The sequence below is a fragment of the Danio rerio genome, chromosome 22, assembly GCF_052040795.2.
Source record: "Danio rerio strain M-AB ecotype USA chromosome 22, GRCz13ab, whole genome shotgun sequence".
In the NCBI taxonomy this organism is placed as follows: domain Eukaryota; kingdom Metazoa; phylum Chordata; class Actinopteri; order Cypriniformes; family Danionidae; genus Danio; species Danio rerio.
This window is the reverse complement of record NC_141042.1, coordinates 1,250,001-1,272,500: the sequence shown is the minus strand read 5'-3', so window position 1 is coordinate 1,272,500 and position 22,500 is coordinate 1,250,001. Positions and strand designations below refer to the sequence as shown.

Sequence of the window (22,500 nt, the reverse complement as noted above, 5' to 3'; positions counted from 1 at the left end):
TGTGTGTGTGTGTGTGTAAGTTTTTATGAAGGCTTTAATGTGTGTATGTGTGTGCAGGAACGTTTAATGTGTGTTGTTGTGTGTAAAAGCTTGTGTGAAGACTTTAAGGTGTGTGTTTGTGTGTGAGAATAAAGGCTTTAAAGGGTCTGTGTGTCTGAGTTTGTGTGTAGACTTTAAAGTGTGTGTTCATGTGAGTAGCTACTTTAAGGTGTGTGTTTGTGTGAGAGTTTGTATGAAGGCTTCAAAGGGTCTGTGTGTAAAAGTGTGTGAAATCTTAAAGGTGTGTGTGTGTGTGTGTAGTCTTTAAAATATGTGTGTGAGAGAGTTTGTATGAAGGCTTTAAAGGGTGTGTGAGAGTTTGTATGTCCATATCTATGTTCGCCTTAATGTGTGTATGTTTAAGGTGTGTGTCTTAGTGTGAAGTCTTTAAGATGTGTGTGTGTGAGAGAGAGAGAGTTCGTATGAAGGCTTTAATATCTTGTGTGTGTTTGTGTGTGTGTCTGAGTGAGAGAGAGAGAGAGAGTGAGGGTGTGAGTACTTTAAGGTGTGTGTTTGTGTGTCCGTGTGAATTCTTTAAGGTGTGTGTGTGCGTTCACCTGTCTTGAGTGGGCGTGGTCTCTGTCGGGCGGCTCTGGGGCCATTTTCTGCTCTCAGTGTTTGTGAATCAGTGACGGGACTGGAAACACTCGCTCACACTCTGAAATCATGAAATCACGCTGATTTTAAAATCAACGGACTCACTCTGACCACAGCCATGAAGAAAGGACCGCTGCACTTCCTGAGCCGGAAGAACCACTCTCTGTACGACACAAATGTGGATATTAACAAGGAGATGGGTAAGAGAAGCAGAACTCACTCTCGCGTTCAGCTCAACAGAACTAGTGTCCGTTAAAGAGGTGTTCTTCAGGTGACCTCTGAACCTGCGCGTCGCTCTTCTGCGCAACAGCTCCCCTAAAAACACCTTTAAACGCAAGAAAAACACTCTAAAACACAGAGGCTCGTGTTTAATTCGTAAGTTTGTGTTTAAAACAGTTGTTTCCTGATGGATTAAAAGTGAAACCGCTTACAAAGCGGTGTTTTCTTAAACTGACAAGCTACGTGTCCGATTACACTGACACATAACTCTGTTATTTGGAAATATTACATAATAATCCAACATCTATGCGGATCTATAACATGTATAACACCGTCATACAACTATGTTAGAAATATAATAACATTGTAATACCATGTTTTCATACTTATACCATGGTAGCCAGCCATGTTTATTAGACACCATGACAACCCAAAATACTAAAGTAATTTATATAGTAAATAATATGTTTCTGAAACATCCAAAAGCACTTGAATTAATCTGTTGTGGTGAATCTATCATTTAAAACTAGATAATAAACAAATTACTCAACACGTTTTCTAAAAACATACACCAATACACAGTTTACTATAGTAAAACTATCCATGTATGAATATAATGTTGCTTATAAATGCTCAAATGTTTTTTTTTTTTGTTTGCCTTATTTGTTTGTTTGTGTGCCAAACATGTAAACAGGCTTTAGTTTATCCGTTTTACATCATTATCATCATCGCATTTCTGGGCTTTAACACTGGTCATATTAAACGACTCGCCTGTTTATGCACATCTTACCTATATTACAAAGGAAGATCAGATAACATGATCTCTGGCGTCATACATCAGGTCAAACTTCCTGTTTGTAAGGTTTGACGACGCTCATCTCAGTGCTAATCACATCATTAACACATTTAAAGCGGTCAATGAACAAGCTAATAGATAATCTATCTCATATTACGAGATTGTAGACTGTAGATCAGGGACACTCGCTCAGAAATGATCTGAAACAACGCAGTAATGTTAGATAACAGCAAAATGACGTAAACGTGAATGTAATTTTAGATTTGAGTGTGTTTGGAAGAACGCTAAGCAAACACTGACCTTTGACCTGCCATCATAACGCATATGCACCTGACGGTGTTATTCTACACGTGTCACGTGTTGTTGCGCAGTGACTTTGAACCATACGGGCTGCTAGTTTAGCCATGCTAACCAGGTAAACATCGTAATTTATTGTTTTTTTTTTAAGGTAACCTGGAACTGATGTTGGACTCTGCTGCCATCCCAGAATCTGGAACCGCCAAAGTTCGCTCGAGACCGACTGTCAAACACTTCACGGTACGTCAAAATACGCCAGACTATAATATAGAGTAAACACACACGGATTTAAGTTTTTAGAATAAAAGCAAACACAGAAAATTGTGTTTAAGCAGTTTTAGGGTTACTTATTAACAGTAATAGCATAATTTTTGGGATGTACTAGGACAACACTTGATATCTGTTCATGTATACACAATTATGACACTGTTACTAATACTATAACAAAGAAGGATAAAACAGTGGTGTGTGTTTTAAAATAGCACATAATCCTGGTACATGCCTACAAAACAAGTTAAAAGCATGTTATATTAAAAAACATGTACATTTTTCAGTTCCTTGAGGAGTTCAGTGGATTTTTATGTGTTCACAGCAAAACACAAGAACTGAAGTGAATAATACCAGAGATTTTGAGAACACAGTCACAAATTCAGCCATTTTAGGCCTCATATATCCATCTATCTATATCAATCTGTCTGTCTATCCATCTTTATATCTGTCTATCTGTCTGTCTGTCTGTCTATCTATCTATCTATCTATCTATCTATCTATCTATCTATCTATCTATCTATCTATCTATCTATCTTTCTATCTATCTATCTATCTCAATCTGTCTGTCTATCCATCTTTATATCTGTCTGTCTATCTATCTGTCTGTCTATCTTTATAAATGTCTGTCTGTCTGTCTATCTATCTATCTTTTTATCTGTCAATCTATCAATCTATCTATCTATCTGTCTTTATATCTGTCTTTCTGTCTGTCTGTCTATCCATCCATCCATCCATCCATCCATCCATCCATCCATCCATCCATCCATCCATCTCTGTCTGTCTATTTATCTATCTATCTGTCTTTTTATCTGTCTGTCTTTTTATCTGTCTGTCTGTCTGTCTGTCTGTCTGTCTGTCTGTCTGTCTGTCTGTCTATCTATCTATCTATCTATCTATCTATCTATCTATCTTTATATCTGTCTGTCTGTCTGTCTGTCTGTCTCTGTCTGTCTGTCTATCCATCCATCCATCCATCCATCCATCCATCCATCCATCCATCTATCTATCTATCTATCTATCTGGGCATTTACCCAGGGCAATGCTTTGTTTTTGCGTGTGGTCCCATGATAATATGATTTTTGTTTACACATTAAAACTGTGCCAATTTTGGAATGCATATTCATTTTTGAAGCACCTTGTTGTACCATGTAAATACCGTGGTAGATGAAGATGTGTTCGTTCACTAAGATAGACAAGCATGTTTTCCTTGCAGTGACGTCGTCTTATTTAAAGGCCAAATAAGTTGTTTTGTTTTCAGAAATAATGAGTCAAAGTGAGTTTTTCCTTAAAACAAGCTAAATAATCTGCCAATGAGGTCAGCAAAATAATCTAGTTTTAGCTTTAAAATAGATTTCACTTAACCTATTGGCAGATTATTTTGCTTGTTTTTAGGGAAAGCAACACAATATCTTTTACATGTCTTTTTATTGAAGACTTCGGACTAGAAATAAGACCAAAAATAGCACTGTATAACACTAATAGCGTTGTAATTAGACAATATAATAGTACACTATTGCATTTTTTGCGGTGTCCATCAATTACTGCCACGCAATCTGAACAGTCTTAGTTTAAATGCATTTCCCTGACAATGCAGAGAAGTATGCCTGTACTAAGAGACACACCTTTGGCTTGAGGACAAACGCACACACCCTCAGCATATAAACACACTTTCACTCTGACAGAACAAAGCGCACATGAACGCACATCGCCCTGGTGACGAGCCAATCACGGTAAACATGGTAAAATATTGTGTGTCAGCCACTGAGAGCATTCGCCATTCATTCCTAATGATGTGAATCTCTCCAATGGAAGATGCCAATATAATGCTTAATATTATTATTATTATTGTTATCATTATTTATTAACAGTTGAGTAACCATGCTTCTTAGATGATTAGAAAGACATTATCATTAGCATTTATCTAAATTAAAAAGCATTTTAACATTACGCACTATACCATTATCTTATTTTAATTTGGTAAAGAAATCATCAATATTTATGATTTTATTTAGCAAAGATGCATTAAATTGATTAAAAGTGAGAATAAAGATGTTTATAATGCCACAAATAGGTTATTCCTGATGATCTGAATCTCTCCAATATAATATGTTGATTTAATGTTCGACAAACGTTCATTATTATTTATTAACTGTCGAGTAATTTTTTTAAATCCAGATTCTTTGATGATTAGAAAGAAAGATCCGCATTTCCCATAAGAACCCACTGTGACGCGGGTGTCACAAACAATTGTGATCATCTGGAAAGGTCTTTTTAAAGCATTATTCCTCATATTCTCAAAGTGACGTATAAGCAACATCTAGCTTCAGTCACGTGAGAATGTGTGTATTTTTGTTGCCATGGCAACATGTCCAAAAACGGTGGACTGTGTGGGGAGCACATGTTGCAGTGTCATCAACTTTTAAATATACTTGTTTTTATTATTAAAGGTATGTTTTGACCCATTTAACTATTCAAATATTTTATTAACACATCGTAGAATACAAGTACCGTGATTTTAATACATTTCTTGAACAAACTGATATAAATCAAGGTACGAAGATATTGTGGTGACATATGTCACATCGGGCTGTTAACCTTAAAACAGTAAGTGGAACTTTGATGCGACATATTTGTCACATTAAGAAAAATAGTAACAAACTGCTCAATTAATTTAGCTGATTAAATTATTTCAGCGTTCTATATTTTCTACTGCTCTTTTCAAAGCATATATTAACAAAAAAAAATGTAAATAATGTCACTTTAAATATATTGTTAATGAAATGTATTTTGTAACATTTCATATATGTAACATTACAGATCTTTCACTAAGAGGGGTTGCATTTCAAAAACAACTGTAGAAACATGTTATAAGTGGTCCATTTGGTCAGTATTACATGCCCCATAATTTTCCTATAAGGAGAAATCAGTCCGGGTTCTTATGGGTTAATCTGAATTTAAGCGCATTTGTAACACTACGCACTATGCCATTATCTTTCTTCTTTTAAATTTGGTAAACAAATCATCACAATTAATGATTTTATTTAGCAAAGATGCATTAAATTTGTAGATGCGAATATTTTGGTTGTTGGTTCTGACGTGTTTGTTGCTTGAACGGGTCAATAAAAAAGTGAAATACCCTTCCATACCCTTGCAAATAAAGTTGGATATTCCAAGCCATTTATTGTCCATTTTGTCAAAATTAAAAAAAAGTAAACATCAAATCAAATATAAACCCGTTCTCACAGCCATGACGGTCAAAAAGTTTGTTGGACCTTCTTCTACGCCCCTCAGCTCGTTCTGAGGAGAGCATAAATACCATATACACCCTCTAGTGGTGCCAAAGAAAATTGCAACCCATAAATAGCTCCAACAAATTTTTTATTTTTATTTTTGGTTTATTGGTTTTAATGAACATACCACGTAAACAAAAAAGGGCAAAGACAAATGTATCAGTAGACAAGTATAGCAGCAAAAGGCAAAGAGTAAAAAAAGTAAATCAATAATTAAATGAAATAATAATAAAGAAATAAATAAACCTACGGCTCCAACAAATTTAATTAAAAGAATAAAGATGTTTATAATGCCACAAATAGGTTATTCCTGATGATCTCAATCTCTCCAATATAATATGTTGATTTAATGTTCAACAAACGTTCATTATTATTATCATCATTATCTTCATCAATATTCATCAACAGTTGAGTACTTTGTTTTTCAGCATTATTTGATGATTAGTCAGTTTTGGCATAAAATAAATAAAGTTTTCAGCAGAATAGCGAAACCCTTTCTAGGTTGTTTGTGTAGGCTTGTGTTTTACGGCACTCATAAATGTCTCTGTCAATGTTTTAAAACAATCATTTTTATTTAGTCCCAATTTCACACCCGTCACATCCATAAGCAGGCTCTTTCCTCATAAATGCAAGGAATATCCTGCTGATCTCATTATTATCTCAATATTAATATGTTATTAATATATTAATATGTTTATTTCCCTCATTTACAATGTAAAACATGTTCACAGACTGATGTTGATCTCATAACTCTGTGGTTAGCAGTTTTGTTAAATATAAGCAGATGCTTTAATATAATGTTAACATTTACTCTCTCTGTGCATGTATGTGTTGAGTTTAACTGCAAATGTCACACCCATAACACCGGAATGGCTCATTTGCACTGAGAGATTGACAGAAATCGACATTATTTTAAAGAGCTTGTGCTGATTTAAGCGGAGCGCTGTGTATGATGGGATGTGGGTGTGATCTGCTGAACACAAACAAATGCTGTGTATTCAAAACAGCACCTGCAGGCCTGGAAAACTGAAGAAGCCCGCATCAGCGCAGAGCTGACACTGATTCCAGAGACTCAGATCAGCAGGCACGAACCACCGGTGGCTTTACATACGACTTTACCCTGGCTTCAATCAATTTCAGGCCCGTGCAGAGACTGTCCAAAGGGCATGTGCAGGATACATTTTTTTAAAGGGGGGTTGTTGTTGTTGTTGTAATCGTGCGCGTACTGAAGAGTGGTGTTGTTGCGCACGTTCTATCTATCTATATGAGGAGAACATGCAAACTCCACACAGAAACACCAACTGACCCAGTCCACAGTTCTAACCACTGAGCCACCGTGCCTCCCGCATTACAATCAAATAACTATTTTCCCTTTTTTATAATTCAGTAAAGAAAATTAATAATGTTATTTAGCAATGATGCTTTAACTTGATTAAGAGTGAGGTTAAAGGCGTGTATAATGACGCAAATAGTTTAGAATGAAGATAGCTACTGTCTATTTCTATTAAAGAAAGCTGAACATTTCAACATGTTTTCAACAAAACAACAATAAACAAAAGACTGTTCGAATGAATTTTGAAGGATCGTATGACTGGAGCAATGATGCCACACGAGTTCTGCTCTGAAATCACAGAAATAAAGTACATTTTAAAATATAAACAGTTATATTACATAATAAAATATTAGTTTATTTGTAACTAATATTATTATTACATTAATAAAACTAATATTATAAATAATAATACAGTTAAAAAACTAAATCCTTTGACCAGTAGTGTGTCTAACATCTGTGTTATTAATATGGTTACTCATATTTAGGGTTAGTATTAAGCTGTGATTAGGGTCCTGCAGTGTCATAATTATTAAAAATGTACTATAATAACAGCCATAATAGTAAATAGTTCACTGATAAAGACGATTCCTTGGATTTAGTAAATTTTTTAGGTTAAGTGGTTGTAAACAATTTATTTGGGCTGAATTTAAACAAACAAATTAAATTTCAATTTGTTTGTTTTAATTCAACACAAATAAATTGTTTGCAACAGTTCTGCATGCAACACTTTTTTCAGTGTTCCTCAGTCACGTGTCGGGTTGAGGAGAGCTGTGTTTTTGCTTGACTTGTTCTTGCTGGTTGACGAGACGCATTTCTAGCCACTATGGAATCTCTTCGGTCTTTATTTTGCATGAGCAAGCACCACTCCTATGTTGATGCTAGCTGCTTTGGATAAGCCCATCTGTCAGGGGTGTAAATGCAGACTAATCTTCACACCAATCCTAAAACACAGCTATTGTAATGAGCGGATATTATTTTAAATCACTTTTCTTTTCTCCTTGTGCGAATGCAAGAATGTTGGGTCATGTTGGGTCGTTTTTCTGGAGAGATGTTGCTATTAAAGACAGCAGAACCTGAAATACATATACAAAGCCTGAAGGGGTGTGTCTCTTCATGCACGCCACAAATTAACTCCTCAATCGTCAGTCCCATGTCTCACTGAATAAAACAAGATTCATTGGATTTACTACATTTTTATTTAAAGTAAGTGGTTGGAAACATTTGATTCGAGCTGAATTTAAACAAAGAAATGAAGTTAAACATTACTAAATTTAATCTGTTGTTTGAATTTAGCCTATATAAATTGTTTGCAACAATTTAGCAGAAATCAGTTTTTACACAGACCTAAAAACGAGTTAAAGTAATATATATATATATAATTTAATATATAAAATATATATAATTTAAAGTTGATTATCCCAAAAAAGTAGCTTTCAAATATGGTTGCAGTACCAAACATGACCACCAGGACATGACATCCAGTTTCATTTGACGACCACATAAAGGCGTCCTCTATTTCGGTGTATGTTTACAGGAATATTAATCATATTATGTGAAGTAGACATCAAATTCTATAGTAGTATGTGCAGTTTGGTGGTATTTAATTTGAATTTAAGCTCTAAAAAACATTTTTAAAAATGTACATGTAGATTGCTGTAGCAAAGCAATGCTTTACGATTTTTAAAATGAATATATAACTGTAGCTCAGTAATATCTATTAAAAATCAGTCCTCAGATATGCGAACTAGTCATTTTAGGCTTATAAATGATATGTAGTTTGTCATGATTACTCCATGTTTAGACTATAATATTATGGTTTTACAATGGAAACAGGTTGTAGGCTGAGAGTTAATGGCTTTTAATATATTATATTTACTACATAACATCAAACAGTGGTAAAACATGTGTTCATTATTCTTAGACCCTTCCGATATACAGTTTGTCATGATTAGATCAGGATTTAATCACAATATAGTGAAGTAAACTGAAGCGTCCCTCTAGTGGACAGTTAAAGGGGTTTAATTAAATTTTACGTACATTTCTGAAGTAAGACACATGTTTTGGATATGCTCAATGCCTCGTTCTCTCCAGAAACTGCAATGTTTATCCACCTGAGCATTTCCAAAGCATCCCGACATGTTTTCATAACACTGATTCACATTATCGGGTGTTATTGAGGAGCGTCCCTGAAACACTGCATCAGCTGATTACAGAAACACATCAGGAACTTTATGAAAATTTAGATATTTCTAGCAGTTTCTCCAGTGTTTTTGCTAGACATAGGTCACTGTTCAAATACTTAATATATCGTGATAATTAGCAATTACAGTAATATTAGTAGTTGATAGCATTTTACAATATCGATATCGTAGGCACTTCAATACCATTATACAATATCGATATTATAGGCACTTCGATAACATTTTACAATATCGATATCGTAGGCACTTTGATAGCATTTTACAATATCGATATCGTAGGCACTTTGATAGCATTTTACAATATCGATATCGTAGGCACTTTGATAGCATTTTACAATATCGATATCGTAGGCACTTTGATAGCATTTTACAATATCGATATCGTAGGCACTTTGATAGCATTTTACAATATCGATATCGTAGGCACTTCAATACCATTATACAATATCGATATTATAGGCACTTCGATAACATTATACAATATCGATATTATAGGCACTTCGATAACATTTTACAATATCGATATTGTAGGCACTTCAATAACATTATACAATATCGATATTATAGGCACTTCGATAACATTTTACAATATCGATAGCGTAGGCACTTCGATAACATTATACAATATCGATATTATAGGCACTTCGATAACATTTTACAATATCGATATCGTAGGCACTTTGATAGCATTTTACAATATCGATATCGTAGGCACTTCAATACCATTATACAATATCGATATTATAGGCACTTCGATAACATTTTACAATATCGATTTCGTAGGCACTTCAATAACATTTTACAATATCGATATCGTAGGCACTTCAATACCATTATACAATATCGATATTATAGGCACTTCAATAACATTTTACAATATCGATATCGTAGGCACTTTGATAGCATTTTACAATATCGATATCATAGGCACTTCGATAACATTTTACAATATCGATATCGTAAGCACTTTGATAGCATTTTACAATATCGATATTTTAGGTACTTCATTAATATTTTACAATATCGATATTATAGGTACTTCATTAACATTTTACAATATCGATATCGTAGGCACTTAAATAACATTTTATAACATCGATATCGTGTTAGCCATGTAAATAAAGGCTTTTTACTATTTTTTCCACATTTTTCGAGTGCGTTGAACTTTCTTGTTTGTTCTGATAAATCCCTTGCCCAAAAAGCACTGATACATTAAGCTACCCCTGAGCACCATTTTGTTTGATTTTAAAGTATTTTAATTTTATTATACCCGTTAAAGTAACCCTTTTTTGCAGCTTAATGTAAATATGCAAGTAATTATGTTTGAATAACTAAAAATCTATTTGATGCGGTATCTAAAACCCTAACATATAAAAAAAAACAATAACACATTAAAAATACTATCAAAATCCAATTAGAAGGAACCACTGGATTGCTAAACAAAGCTACAGCAGTTCTCTCATGCAATACACCGACTGAAAGACAGAAAATATTAATCAAATTGCATTGTGCAAATTTATCTAAACATTAGCATATTATTCAGTAACATTACGTTTCAGCATCGATATCGCAATGTGATCGTTCGCAATAGTCACATCGCAGGATATATGCAATGATGAGTTTGTGTTATAATTTATCTTTTGCATGTGTTTTTAATGCCTGTGATTGTATAATGACCTTGAAAGCATTTGTGTATAAGAAATTGTACAATTTGTGGCCATTACTATGATTAATTTTATTGAATTATTTTTGTTTTTATTATTTAATTACTGTACTTGAACACCGTTAGCCTCGGGAAACGAAAAAACACTTCATTTCAATTGTATCTTGATTGTGATTATAGGTTGTTAAGCATTAAAATTCTAACAACACATGCAAATAAAGAAACGCACTGCAAATAGCACCACAACGAAAGTGTGTCAGGGGACCTCAAAAATTGTAAAGATTATTTATTCGATTTTATGAAGATGCCGTCAGCCTAACATTATAAATTCTATATTATAAATAGATATATTAAGTCACCTGGTGAAATTGTATTCATATAGCAAAAAAAAAAAAAATTTAAAAAATATCAATGTTAGATTTTTCCAATATCATGCGGCCCTAATATATATATATATATATATATATATATATATATATATATATATATATATATATACATATATATACATTAACATAGTAAAAAATAGATTGAATAATGGGCTTAAAACTCTGTAGATTTCTGCGCTTAATTATAATCCTAGTTTATGCAAATCTGCAAGACGGAGAGAAAGGATCCGTATCCTCGAACGTCACAAGCTCTCCGACTCGTTTCTAGAAACAGGTTGGTTTAGTGTTGGAGATTCTCACACTGACTCAGTGGCTCCTACAATAAGAGGTGTGTTATTGTTGAAGATGTGCTGGTGTAAACTCCCTCAACTATTCAACAGTCTCCTTCAGTCAGACAGTTTTCTGACACATGTTTCTCTTTTAAAACCGCAGTCCACTGATGGTGTGCAAGGATTTGCGGTTCCGACGCCAAAAGTGCCAGTGCTGCCGCCCTTCAGCGAACCCAAGATTAATGGCACAGGTGAGAAAGAAATGCTGGACAATACTCTACATACATCAGTGGGGATTGGGAGCAAATTTTTAATCCAAGTTTAAAGTTGATCATCTCCAAAAATTAGCTTTAGATTATGATTGCAGTACCAAACATGACCACCAGGTGACATCCAGTTTCCTTTGATGACCATATAAGGGCGTCCTCTATTTCTGTGCATGTGTTGATGGATATGAATCATATTTTTTCATAGTTTTGAGAAATATTGTAAAGCTGACATCAAATTCTATAATAGTATAATCAGTTTTATGGTGTTTAATTTGAATTTAGCCTAAAATGAAAAATGTACACCTGGATTGCTGTAGCAAAGTAATGCTTTACTATTTATAAAATGAATATATAACTGTAGCTCAGTAATATCTATCAAAAATCAGTAATTAGATATGCAAACTAGTCATTTTAAGCTTTCAAATGATATGTAGTTTGTCTTGATTACTCCATGTTTAGACTATAATATTATGGTTTTAAAATGTGAACAGGTTGTAGGCTGAGAGTTAATGTGTTTCCATTTATTATGCTTTCCTAAGTAACATCAAACAGTGGTAAAAGATGAATTGATAAGTCTTAGACCTTTCCAGCGATATAGTTTGTCATGATTAGATCAGGATTTAATCACAATATAGTGAAGTAAACTGAAGCGTCCCTCTAGTGGACAGTAAAAGGGGTTAAAGTAATTTTAGGGTGTATTTCTGAAATAAAACAAATATTTTTGGTGACATCCAGTTTCCTTTGACGAATATATGAGGACAATCTCTGTTTTGGTCTGTTTTTGGGGTTATGAATCATATTTGCTTTCAAACTTTTGAGAAATATTGTAAGGCAGACATCAAATTCTATAGTAGTATGTGCAGTTTGTTGGTATTTAATTTGAATTTAGCCTAAAATGTAAAAATGTACACGTGGATTGCTGTAGCAAAGTAATGCTTTACCACTTTTAAAATGAATACATAACTTTAGCGCGGTAATACCTATCAAAAATCCGTCACCAGATATGCAAACTAGTCATTTTAAGCTTTTAAATGATATATAGTTTGTCTTGATTACTCCATGTTTAGACTATAATATTATGATTTTACAATGTAAACAGGTTGTAGGCTGAGAGTTAATGTGTTTCCATTTATTATGCTTTCCTAAGTAACATCAAACAGTGGTAAAAGATGAATTAATTAGTCTTAGACCTTTCCAGCGATATACAGATTGTCATGATTAGATCAGGATTTAATTGCACTGCAAAAAATGCTTTTCTTGCTTAGATTTTTTGTCTTGTTCCTAGTCCAAATATCTGAAAATTCCTAAATCAAGAAGAATTTTCTAGACAAACAAAACATATTGTCTTGTTTTGAGAAATAATATGCCAATAATAAGTGAGTTTTTCCTTAAAACAAGCAAAATAATCTGCCAATGGGGTAAGCAAAATAATCTTGTTTTTTCTTTTGACGTAAGATTATTTTGCTTACCCCATTGGCAGATTATTTTGCTTGTTTTAAGGAAAAACTCACTTATTATTGGCATATTATTTCTCAAAACAAGACAATATGTTTTGTTTGTCTAGAAAATTCTTCTTGATTTAGGAATTTTCAGATATTTGGACTAGGAACAAGACAAAAAATCTAAGCAAGAAAAGCATTTTTTGCAGTGTGCAATGTAGTAAAATAAACTGAAGTTTCCCTCGAGTGGATATTAAAAGGGGTTAAAGTTATTTTTTTAAGCGCATTTCTGAATTAAAGCGCATATTAAAACACATCCAGTTTCCTTTGACCATCATATAAGGGTGTTTTCTATTTCTGTGTATGCTTTTGGGGTCATAAATCATATTTTTTCATACAAATTTTCAAAAAGTAGACAAAATTCTGTAGTAGCATGTGCAGTTTGCTGGAATTTAATTTGAGTTTAGCCTCTAAAAAAACATTTGTTTTTAAAGTACATGTAAAACATTGTCGCAAATTAATAAATAACTGTTGCTCAGTAATACTGATCATGAATCAGTCTCGCAAACTAGACATTTTAAGCTTTCAAATGATCAATAGTTTGTTGTGACTGATTCATGTTTAGACTATATTACGACTTCAATATGCAAGCGCAAACACTCCCACAGGCTGTATTGTTGTGTTATCCAGAAGTCTTAGACCTTTTTAATGATATAAAGTTTGTCATGATTAGATTAGGATTAAAAAACGCAACATAATGAAATATATTGAGGTGGAAATATATTGAAGTTAGTTCCTAAGTTCCACTTCAAAAATGAACATTTCCTATTAATTTACTCTCCCCTTGGCCATCCAAGACGTTCATTTCCTTCTTTAGTGAAAAAGACATTGAGGTTTTTGAGAGAAAATATGCTGGATTTTTACCATATAGTGGACTTCAGTGGTTTGACATCTTATCTTTCCCATTAATGCAAATATGGAAGCGCCAAATACAAAATCAATGATGCATAATTAAATGTAAATAACTTTGCATCCAAAGACAGCAAATCCATTGTCTTCCTGCAGTGCGATGAAGATAACGAGCGATAACATGTTCATCGAGCGTGCCATAATTTGTATATATGGTGATTGCGGCTGAAAACATGTTTATACAGTACACCACTTATACTACTTTATTTTTTTAACAACAACATGTTCAAGCAATGTGGTGTATTTTGAATAGACAGATTATGAATGATAGCATCAATGATATATAGACGGGGATTACAAGCGATAACAATCTGTTCATATAGTGGGTGTTGAAAGACAAGGAACTGATTTGGACCCAGCATTGGAATTGCCTTGGTGGAAAAGAGGTAGAAATGATCCCAGCTGAGTCTTATTTAGTGAAATGATTGGTTATTCACTTAAAATGAATACGCACATACTTTTAAAACCACTAAAATTTGTCTGGCACAGGAACTGGGATGCAAAGCAGTCCTCTTGGAGTCAAGCAGTATAAACACTTAAGAAAATAAATAAAATGACCAAGAGTATTACTTGACAAAGCACTTAAGTAAAACACACTAAACTTGTTCTTGGAGGTTCAGTGTCCTGCATATTTTAGCTCCAACCCTAATCAAACACACCTGAACAAGCTAATCAAGATCTTACTTGATATACTTAACACCTGCCTGGGTATTTCGAGGCAAGTTGGACCTAAACCCTGCAGGGCATCGGACCTCCAGAATTGAGATTGGTGACCCCTGATTAAGAGCATGGGTGTGCATATGCAGTCCTGGAGGGCCGGTGTCCTGCTGAGTTTAGCTCCTACTTGCTTTAACACACCTGCCAGGATGTTTCTAGGGCAGGGGTGGCCAAACTCGGTCCTGGAGGGCCGGTGTCCTGCATAGTTTAACTCCAACTCTAATCAAAAACACCTGAACATGCCAATCAGTGTCTTCAAGATCACTAGAAATCTATAGGCAGGTGTGTTTGATTAAAGTTGGAGTTAAACTGTGCAGGACACCGGCCCTCCAGGACCAAGTTTGCCCATCCCTGTTTTAGGGTATCTAGTAGGAGCTTGATTAGCTGGTTCAGGTGTGTTTGATTAGGGTTGGAACTAAACTCTCCAGGACACCGACCCTCCAGGACCTAGTTTGGACACCCCTGATTTAGAGTCTTTAAAAGCTGCATTGAAACTACTTATGTCCACTATACGGCGAAAAATCCAGCATGTTATTATTTTAAAAACCTTTAATTCTGTTTAGCCAAAGAAAAAAAAAGATTTATATCTTGGATGACAAAGGGCGAGTGCATAATCATAATAGAACACAATAGTGAACAAACCCTTTAATGAACTTCTCTTTTTGTAGGAAATGCCACAAACTCACCCAAGTATGGAAGTATGATGTCCATCCCAGACGTAATTGAGGGGGAAATACTTATACCTCCTCCACCCAGCTCTGCCCCTCCACTGCCTCCATCCTCTTCAGCTCCGCCTCCACCTTCATTCATCCCTCCCACACCACATATCTTTGGTGAAATCGACCCTCCTGTAGACCGTGCATGTCTGCAGCCGCCTCCGATAGCTCCCCCAAAACCTCCATCACATACTAGTTCAGGGTATGCTTCTGGTTTGGACTTTTCCTCCATCAAGCCTCCGTCAATGGCTCCTCCAAAACCTCCATCTGAAACCTCTAGCTTCAAAGGTTCCCTTTCCAGCTTGGAGGCTCAAAATATTCCAGACTGCCCTAAATTCAACCCACCGCCACCTCCTGTGGTCAAAACACCACCTGTTCTTTCTAGAGGTCAGAAAGCGGCACCACCAAAACCTGTCCGAATGTCTTCCATACCTAGCCTGGACATCCAATCTCCAGCACCACCCGTCGCTTCTAATCCAACTCCATCCAGCTTCAACCCCCAGAACACAGCCAAACTGTACAACGTCCAGAAAAGCACAACAGTTGTTGGAGAATCAGACAGGGAAAAGGGAGCACAGTCCATTCTACTGCTGCAAGATTCTGCAGGAAACACTGTTGGGGTTGTCAATGGTAATGGCGGGAAAAATGCTGGATCTCTCCAATCATTCCAGCCTGGGGTGCCTCCATCCAAACCAGCCCGTCAGAACAGTTCTGCTACTCAGCTAAAGGAGGACCAGCTGGACACGGCACAAGCTCAGCCAGCAAGTCAGCCAGTCAAAATTGAAGCTGAAATCCATCCTGAGCCCCCAAAAACCATCCCAACTGAAGTTCCAATGCCTGTTAAAGCTTCACCCAAAATAGAGAAGATCGTCACCGAAGTTCCAACACCCATGAATGCCTCACCCAAAATCGAGAAGAAGATCCCTGAAGTTAAGCAGGTGATGGCGACAATGGACTCTCCTGGCAGGTCTCGCAGGTACAGCCCAGTCCTGAACCACCGAAAGCTACGCAGCGGGGATGGCTTAGCCAAGAAAGAGACATCAACTTCTCCGTTTGCCTTGCTAATGGCTGCAAAGGAAAGAGAAAAGCAGAAAACTGCGCTATCCCAGCAGAACAGCAACTCTGACGACACAGTGATCCAACCTAGTGTTGAAAAACCAAACTCCTTCCCTGTTATTCCTAAAGACCCAACACCAGATAGTCCTAGTGCACAATTAAAAGCAAGCACAAACATGCAGCCCCAGTCAACCAGAACAGAGGTCAGCAAAGTGTCTTACTCAAAGCCAGAGCTTAGTTTTAGCCCACAACTAAACAGTTCTGTTCCCCATGCTAGAGATTTAGAAAGTGGAGAAGACTTGACCTTCATACCTCCACCTCCTGAGTTTGCCAACTCTGACACAGAGGACGAATCTTCAATTCTTTCAACTCACCCTGCTTCTGCTCCCCCAGTGAAAACTGCTCCTCCACCTACTAAAAGTTTCTTACCTTCTACACCCACTCCCATCCCTAACCTCTCTCCACCAAATCACCCCGCTCCTGCCGCTCCATCCACAAAAACTTCAGTACCTGCTCCAATCACCAGCTCCCCCAATGCTCCTGCAAAAACTGCACCTCCGCCTTCTAAAACCTTTTTATCTTCTACACCCGCTCCAATCACCAACCTCTCCCCACCAAGCCATCCCGCTCCTGTACCTCCATCCACAAAAACCTCTGTACCTGCTCCGATCACCAACTCCCCCAATGCTCCTGCTACAGCTCTAAAAATTCCTAGACCTGCTCAACTTGTTTTACCTTCTCCAATCACCAGTGTTCCTCCACCCAGTTACCCTGCTCCTGCTCCGCCACCTTCCAAACCTTCCCAGCCATTTACATCTCCACCCATATCCAATGGACCCCTAACATCTCCCAAACCTAAACCGCCCAGTGCTCCTCCTAAGGCTCCAGGACCTCCTCCAATCGTCCAGCCCCAATCTAAATCATTTGTTCCAACTAAATCAACACAAAATCCCACCCAGGCACCTCCATCTGTTGCTGCAAGCCAGGCGACACTTCTTAGTATCCTCCAAAAGAAGATGCTAGAGATGGACCCCAAGATCTCAGCCGCCAAGGAGGTGGAAAGCAATGGAGATGACTGGAACTCTCCTATGTCCGATGACGAGGCCACATCACCCCCTGCTGGATACAATCCTAAAAAACCCAACAGTGCCATCCTGCCAGCACAGTCCCGTGGACTGGACATGAAAGAGCTGGAGAGTAAGGCAGCAAAGGCCCAGGAAAAGAAATCCCAGAGCAGGTGAGTTTTAATGTGAACACAAGCCATGTACTAACATAAACATTGAATAATGGCATTTAGCCTCAATAAGGTGTGGGTTAAGCTTGACGCTGAAGGAGTAGAAACCTAATCAAAAAGGACTAGTTAAATTTGATCCACTGGAAAACAATTGGGTAGTTAAAAAAGTACCCATGTGTGGCGTTATTTAATAATGCAAAGCCTAATGATCTCCATTTCCACTGTAGTGTTAAAGAACGGTCTGAAATTATAAATCGCAAATAGGAGACATGACATTTGAACACTAAGGGTGTCACGATCCTCCAAATCCTCGATTCGATTACATTTTCGATTCTAAAGGCACGATTCGATTCGATTATGAATAATTAATTAATTAATGACCAATTAATTATTTGTAGCCTACCGTTTAAACTACCTGACCTGCATGGTCTTTGTTTGACCCATAAACAAATCATACAGTAAATGAATAAAGGCAAGAGACACACATAATTACCACCTGTCAATCACTTTTTCTGCGGGACTCGTGAATAGGCAGTGATCTGTGTCGTTATAATGGCGTCGGCACAACCAACAGGAACCAGCCAACAGTATCTGAGGTGTTCGCTAAAATGACTAAGTACAAGTGAGTGAAAGATTGAAGCAGTCCTCTGACTGCCTGGACCTGCTGTCTCGAGCGCATGGCTGTGTGTGCGTCTGTGTCTGTGTGGTCACGTGATGTGCATTTTCAGAGGTAGAGAGGAAGGAGGGCTGCTCAGAAATGCTACACGCCACTGTGGATGTCAAATCGTTGTCGTTCTAAAATGCCATTTAAAAACAAAGACAGTGTAAACAGGGCCTGAGTGTGAACTTTTCGCGAGCAACACGAACGTTGTCAACATAACTCACTGGAAATCCAAAATGCTTCCACACCGGCGACTTCATTGATAGAGGAGAGGGTTTAAGCTTTGTCGACGGGTCTCCTGCTTCCGCAGTTTAACAAGCACTTCAACAAGCCTGTTTTTTTTCCCGCTTGGCAAGCCAAGCTGACGTGACATGGGGGCGTGGCAGCATCGACGATTCTATTTTTTGATTCGATAATCGAAATTGAGCATAAATTGATCGATTTCGATTAAAAAACGAAATCGTGACACCCCTATTGAACACCAATGAATTTAATACCTGCATACCTTTTTCATCACTCTAAACCAGAAATTGGAGGCTTGGTGACATCAGATTATGTGCGGAGTGATTACGCAACATTTTTTCCATGTCAAAGCATGCACAATATTTCAGTCATCGCAATAAAAACTTCCCTGAGAGCACACGCACATAGCTGAGATGTCTACTTGAAGTATGTGTTTTTATGTGGAACTGCTGAAATATTAACGCTGACACTAAAACAACATTCAGATACATTCATGATTTACAAGCCGTCTTGTTTTGATTGCTTAATTTACCTGAAAGTCACTTAAAATTAAAATCACAACGCTTCCCAGATGCACACTTTACAACATTTGATTGACTTTCATGTACCCACCATCCCTCAACCAGATAGAATCCTCAAATACATGTATAATTTTGAGAAAATACAAGTCAAAGTGGAAGCAAACGTCAAAGAGAATTACCTGAGGTGCAAATACTAGAAGAGCAGGTTTTAGAAACATATCTTATTTGTAGTTTGCTGCCGAGTCTGAAGCAGCTGGGATAAGAATCAGCACCTCTATTTACAAGGTCATGGGGCTCCACCAGAAAAAAGGCGGTTTGCCATCTCCAGGTTGGAGGAAAGTCCTTACCCCGGTGGAGGAGTTCAAGTATCTTGAGGTTTTGTTCATAAGTGAGGGAAGGATGAACGCGAGATGGACAGGCGGATTGGTGCAGCGGTAGCAGTAATGTGGATGATGTCCTGTTCTGTTGTGGTAAAAAAGGAGCCGAGGCGAATGGCAAAGCTCTCAATTTACCAATCAATCTACGTTCCTACTCTCACCTATGGTCATGAGCTTTGGGTCTTGACCGAAAGGACAAGATCTCTGATACAAGCGGCCGAAATGAGTTTCCTTCGAAGGGTGAGCAAGGGCGCATCCTTATGGATAGGGTGAGGTGCTCTGACACCCGGGAGGAGCTCAGAGTAGAGCCGCTGCTCCTCCACATGGAGAGAAGTCAGCTGAGGTAGTTGGCGCATCTGTTGCAGATGCCTCCTGGACGCCTACCTAGGGAGGTGTTCCAGGCATGTCCCACGGGGAAGACCCAGGACATGCTGGAGGGACTATGTCTCTCGGCTGGCCTGGGAACGTCTCGGGATCCCTCCGGTGGAGCTGGAGGAAGTGTCTGGGGAGAGGGAAGTCTGGGGTTCTCTTATAAGATTGGGAAAGCGGTCGAAAATGCATGAATGAATAGTTTGTAGCATAGCTGTCCTTCAGTGTACACAGTATGCAAAGTTGTCAATCTAAAAAGCCTCAAGAATCCGTCTGCTCTGAATGTCCTTGATATATTTTCGAATCTTTTGCTTTTTGCCGATCTGCGCCAACACGACATCAAATCAGCTCATTTGCATAATCCCCACCTCCAACAATAAATGCAAATTTATTATAATATTATTAAAAGCACAAATTTTGAGAAAATTCCAATGTTTTCTGACCATAGACGCATATCAAGATCCACTCCTACACAATATCAGGACACTTTAAGGATGCCACACCACCTGCTCTTTAATTTGAGGATTGTTTACTGATGAATGATTGCCCTTTTCCCCTTTATCCTTCAGTTCTGGAGCATCAGCCAAACAGCAGTATGGAATGACGTTCACCGTGAGGCCGGGAAGCAAACAGCCAATAACACCCGTGATCAAAGACAATTGACCGTGATCCAGAACTTTCTGAAGCGTGCCTTACCTGTACATACGCACTTACCTGACAGATATTTAATGTTTTGCACTCTTACTGCTGTTGCTGAAGTATTACTCTAACTTTGACCCAGCTCCGTCACGGACTTCACAGAGCTGCTATAATCACGGTGCCTGTAAATGCTACATGGACAATAGTTGGTGTGTAATATTAGCTTATTTAACGTCAAATCTTTTAATTTAAAGGGGTCAAATGATGCTATTTTATATTTTCCTGTTCTTCCATATAACCCAGATATATTCTTTGTATAGTTAAGACTCATCCAATCACAACACATTGGGTAGTCAGCCAATCAGATTACTCAAGAAGCTGATATTCCAAATATGGTAAAGGGGCGTAATCTTTCCGTCACATGCTTGAGCTATTCGGCCAATTACAACACTAAATAGTTAGGCAATCTGATTGCAGTGGAAGCTGATATTCCAAATATGGTAAAGGGGCGTAACCTTCTATCATACACTTGATGTATTTGGTCAATCACAACACTCTGAATAGTCAGCCAATCAGATTGCTTTGGAAGCGAATATTCCAAATATGATAAAGGGGTGTAACCTTTTCATCACATGCTTGAGCTTTTCGGCCAATAACAACACTAAATAGTAAAGCAATACAATTGATTTGGAAGCTGAAATTCCAAATATGGTAAAAGGGCGTAACCTTTCCATCACACACTTGATGTATTTGGCCAATCACATTGCTTTGGAAGCGGGTATTCCAAAAGGGGTGTAACCAATTTGTCACATGCTTGAGCTATTCAGCCAATCACAATGCACTGATTAGTTAGGCAATCAAATTGCTTTATTGACATTCCAAATATGGTAAAGGAGGCGTAAACTTTTGGTCATGCATTTGCGCAACTCAGCCAATCAACATAATGGGTGGTCGGCCAATCAGGTTACTCTCGAAGTTGATATTCCAAATATGGTAAAGGGGCGTGACCTTCCGTCAGACACTTTGTGTATTTACAACCCACTGGATAGTTAACCAATCAGATTGCTTTGGAACGTAATATTCAAAATATGGAAAAGGGGCATAACCTTTCTGTCAGAAGCTTCAGCTATTCGACCAATCACAACACACTGGATAGTCGGCCAATCAAATTGCTTTGGAAGTCGACATTCCAAATAAGGAAAAGGAGGTGTAACCTTTTGGTCGTGCAATTTCACTGTTCAGCCAATCAACATATTGGATAGTCAGCCAATCAGTTTGCTTTGAAAGCTGATATTCCAAATATGGCAAAGGGGTGTAACCTTTCCTTCAGCCAATCACATCACTCTGCATAGTTAACCAATCAGATTGCTTTAAAAGCTGATATTTCAAAAATGGCCAAGGGGTGTAACCTTTGTCTCACGCTTGATGTATTCAGCCAATCACAACACACTACATAGTTGATTAATCAGATTACTCTAGAAGCTGATATTTCAGATTTGGTAAAGGGGTGTAACCTTTCTGTCATACAGTTGCGCTATTCAAGCGATCATTGGCCAATCAGATTGCCTAGGAAACTGATATTTCAAATGTGGTAAAGGGGCGTAACCTTTCCATCATATGCTTCAGCTATTCAGCCAATCAACATACTGGGTAGTAAGCCAATCGGATTGCTTTGAAAGCTGACATTCTCAATATGGTAAAGGGCAAACCTTCATCACATACTTGATGTATTTGGCCAATCACAACACACTGCATAGTTGGCCAATCAAGATTGCTTTGGATGCTGATATGCTAAATATGGTAAAGAGGCGTAACCTTTCCATCACAAGCTTCAGCTATTTGGCCAATCACAACACATTGTTGAGTTGGCCAATCAGATTGCTTTAGAAGTTGACATTCCAAATATGGTAAAGGAGGAGTGAACATT

The 22,500-nt window shown here is 37.4% G+C and overlaps 1 protein-coding gene across 4 annotated transcripts in view; it reads left to right on the top strand.

Annotated features, from left to right (window-relative positions):
* The first annotated feature begins 655 nt into the window (after window positions 1-655).
* LOC100330243 (uncharacterized) overlaps window positions 656-22,500 on the top strand; it is a 22,737-nt gene continuing 892 nt past the window's right edge. The window contains exons 1-6 of one of the 4 annotated variants that reach the window (XR_015521457.1): window positions 656-836; window positions 2,100-2,188; window positions 11,527-11,614; window positions 15,426-17,766; window positions 20,504-21,728; window positions 21,836-22,500. The exon at window positions 21,836-22,500 is cut by the window's right edge and continues 892 nt beyond it. Coding sequence is in view for 2 of the 4 variants with exons in the window: in XM_087303377.1 (XP_087159503.1) it covers window positions 755-836; window positions 2,100-2,188; window positions 11,527-11,614; window positions 15,426-17,766; window positions 20,504-20,597 (2,694 nt within the window). In the remaining 2 variants the exon portion in view is untranslated. Of the gene's footprint in view, window positions 837-2,099; window positions 2,189-11,526; window positions 11,615-15,425; window positions 17,767-20,503 lie in introns of all 4 variants that reach the window. The other 3 variants (XR_015521459.1, XM_087303377.1, XM_087303378.1) reach the window with 3 other exon arrangements.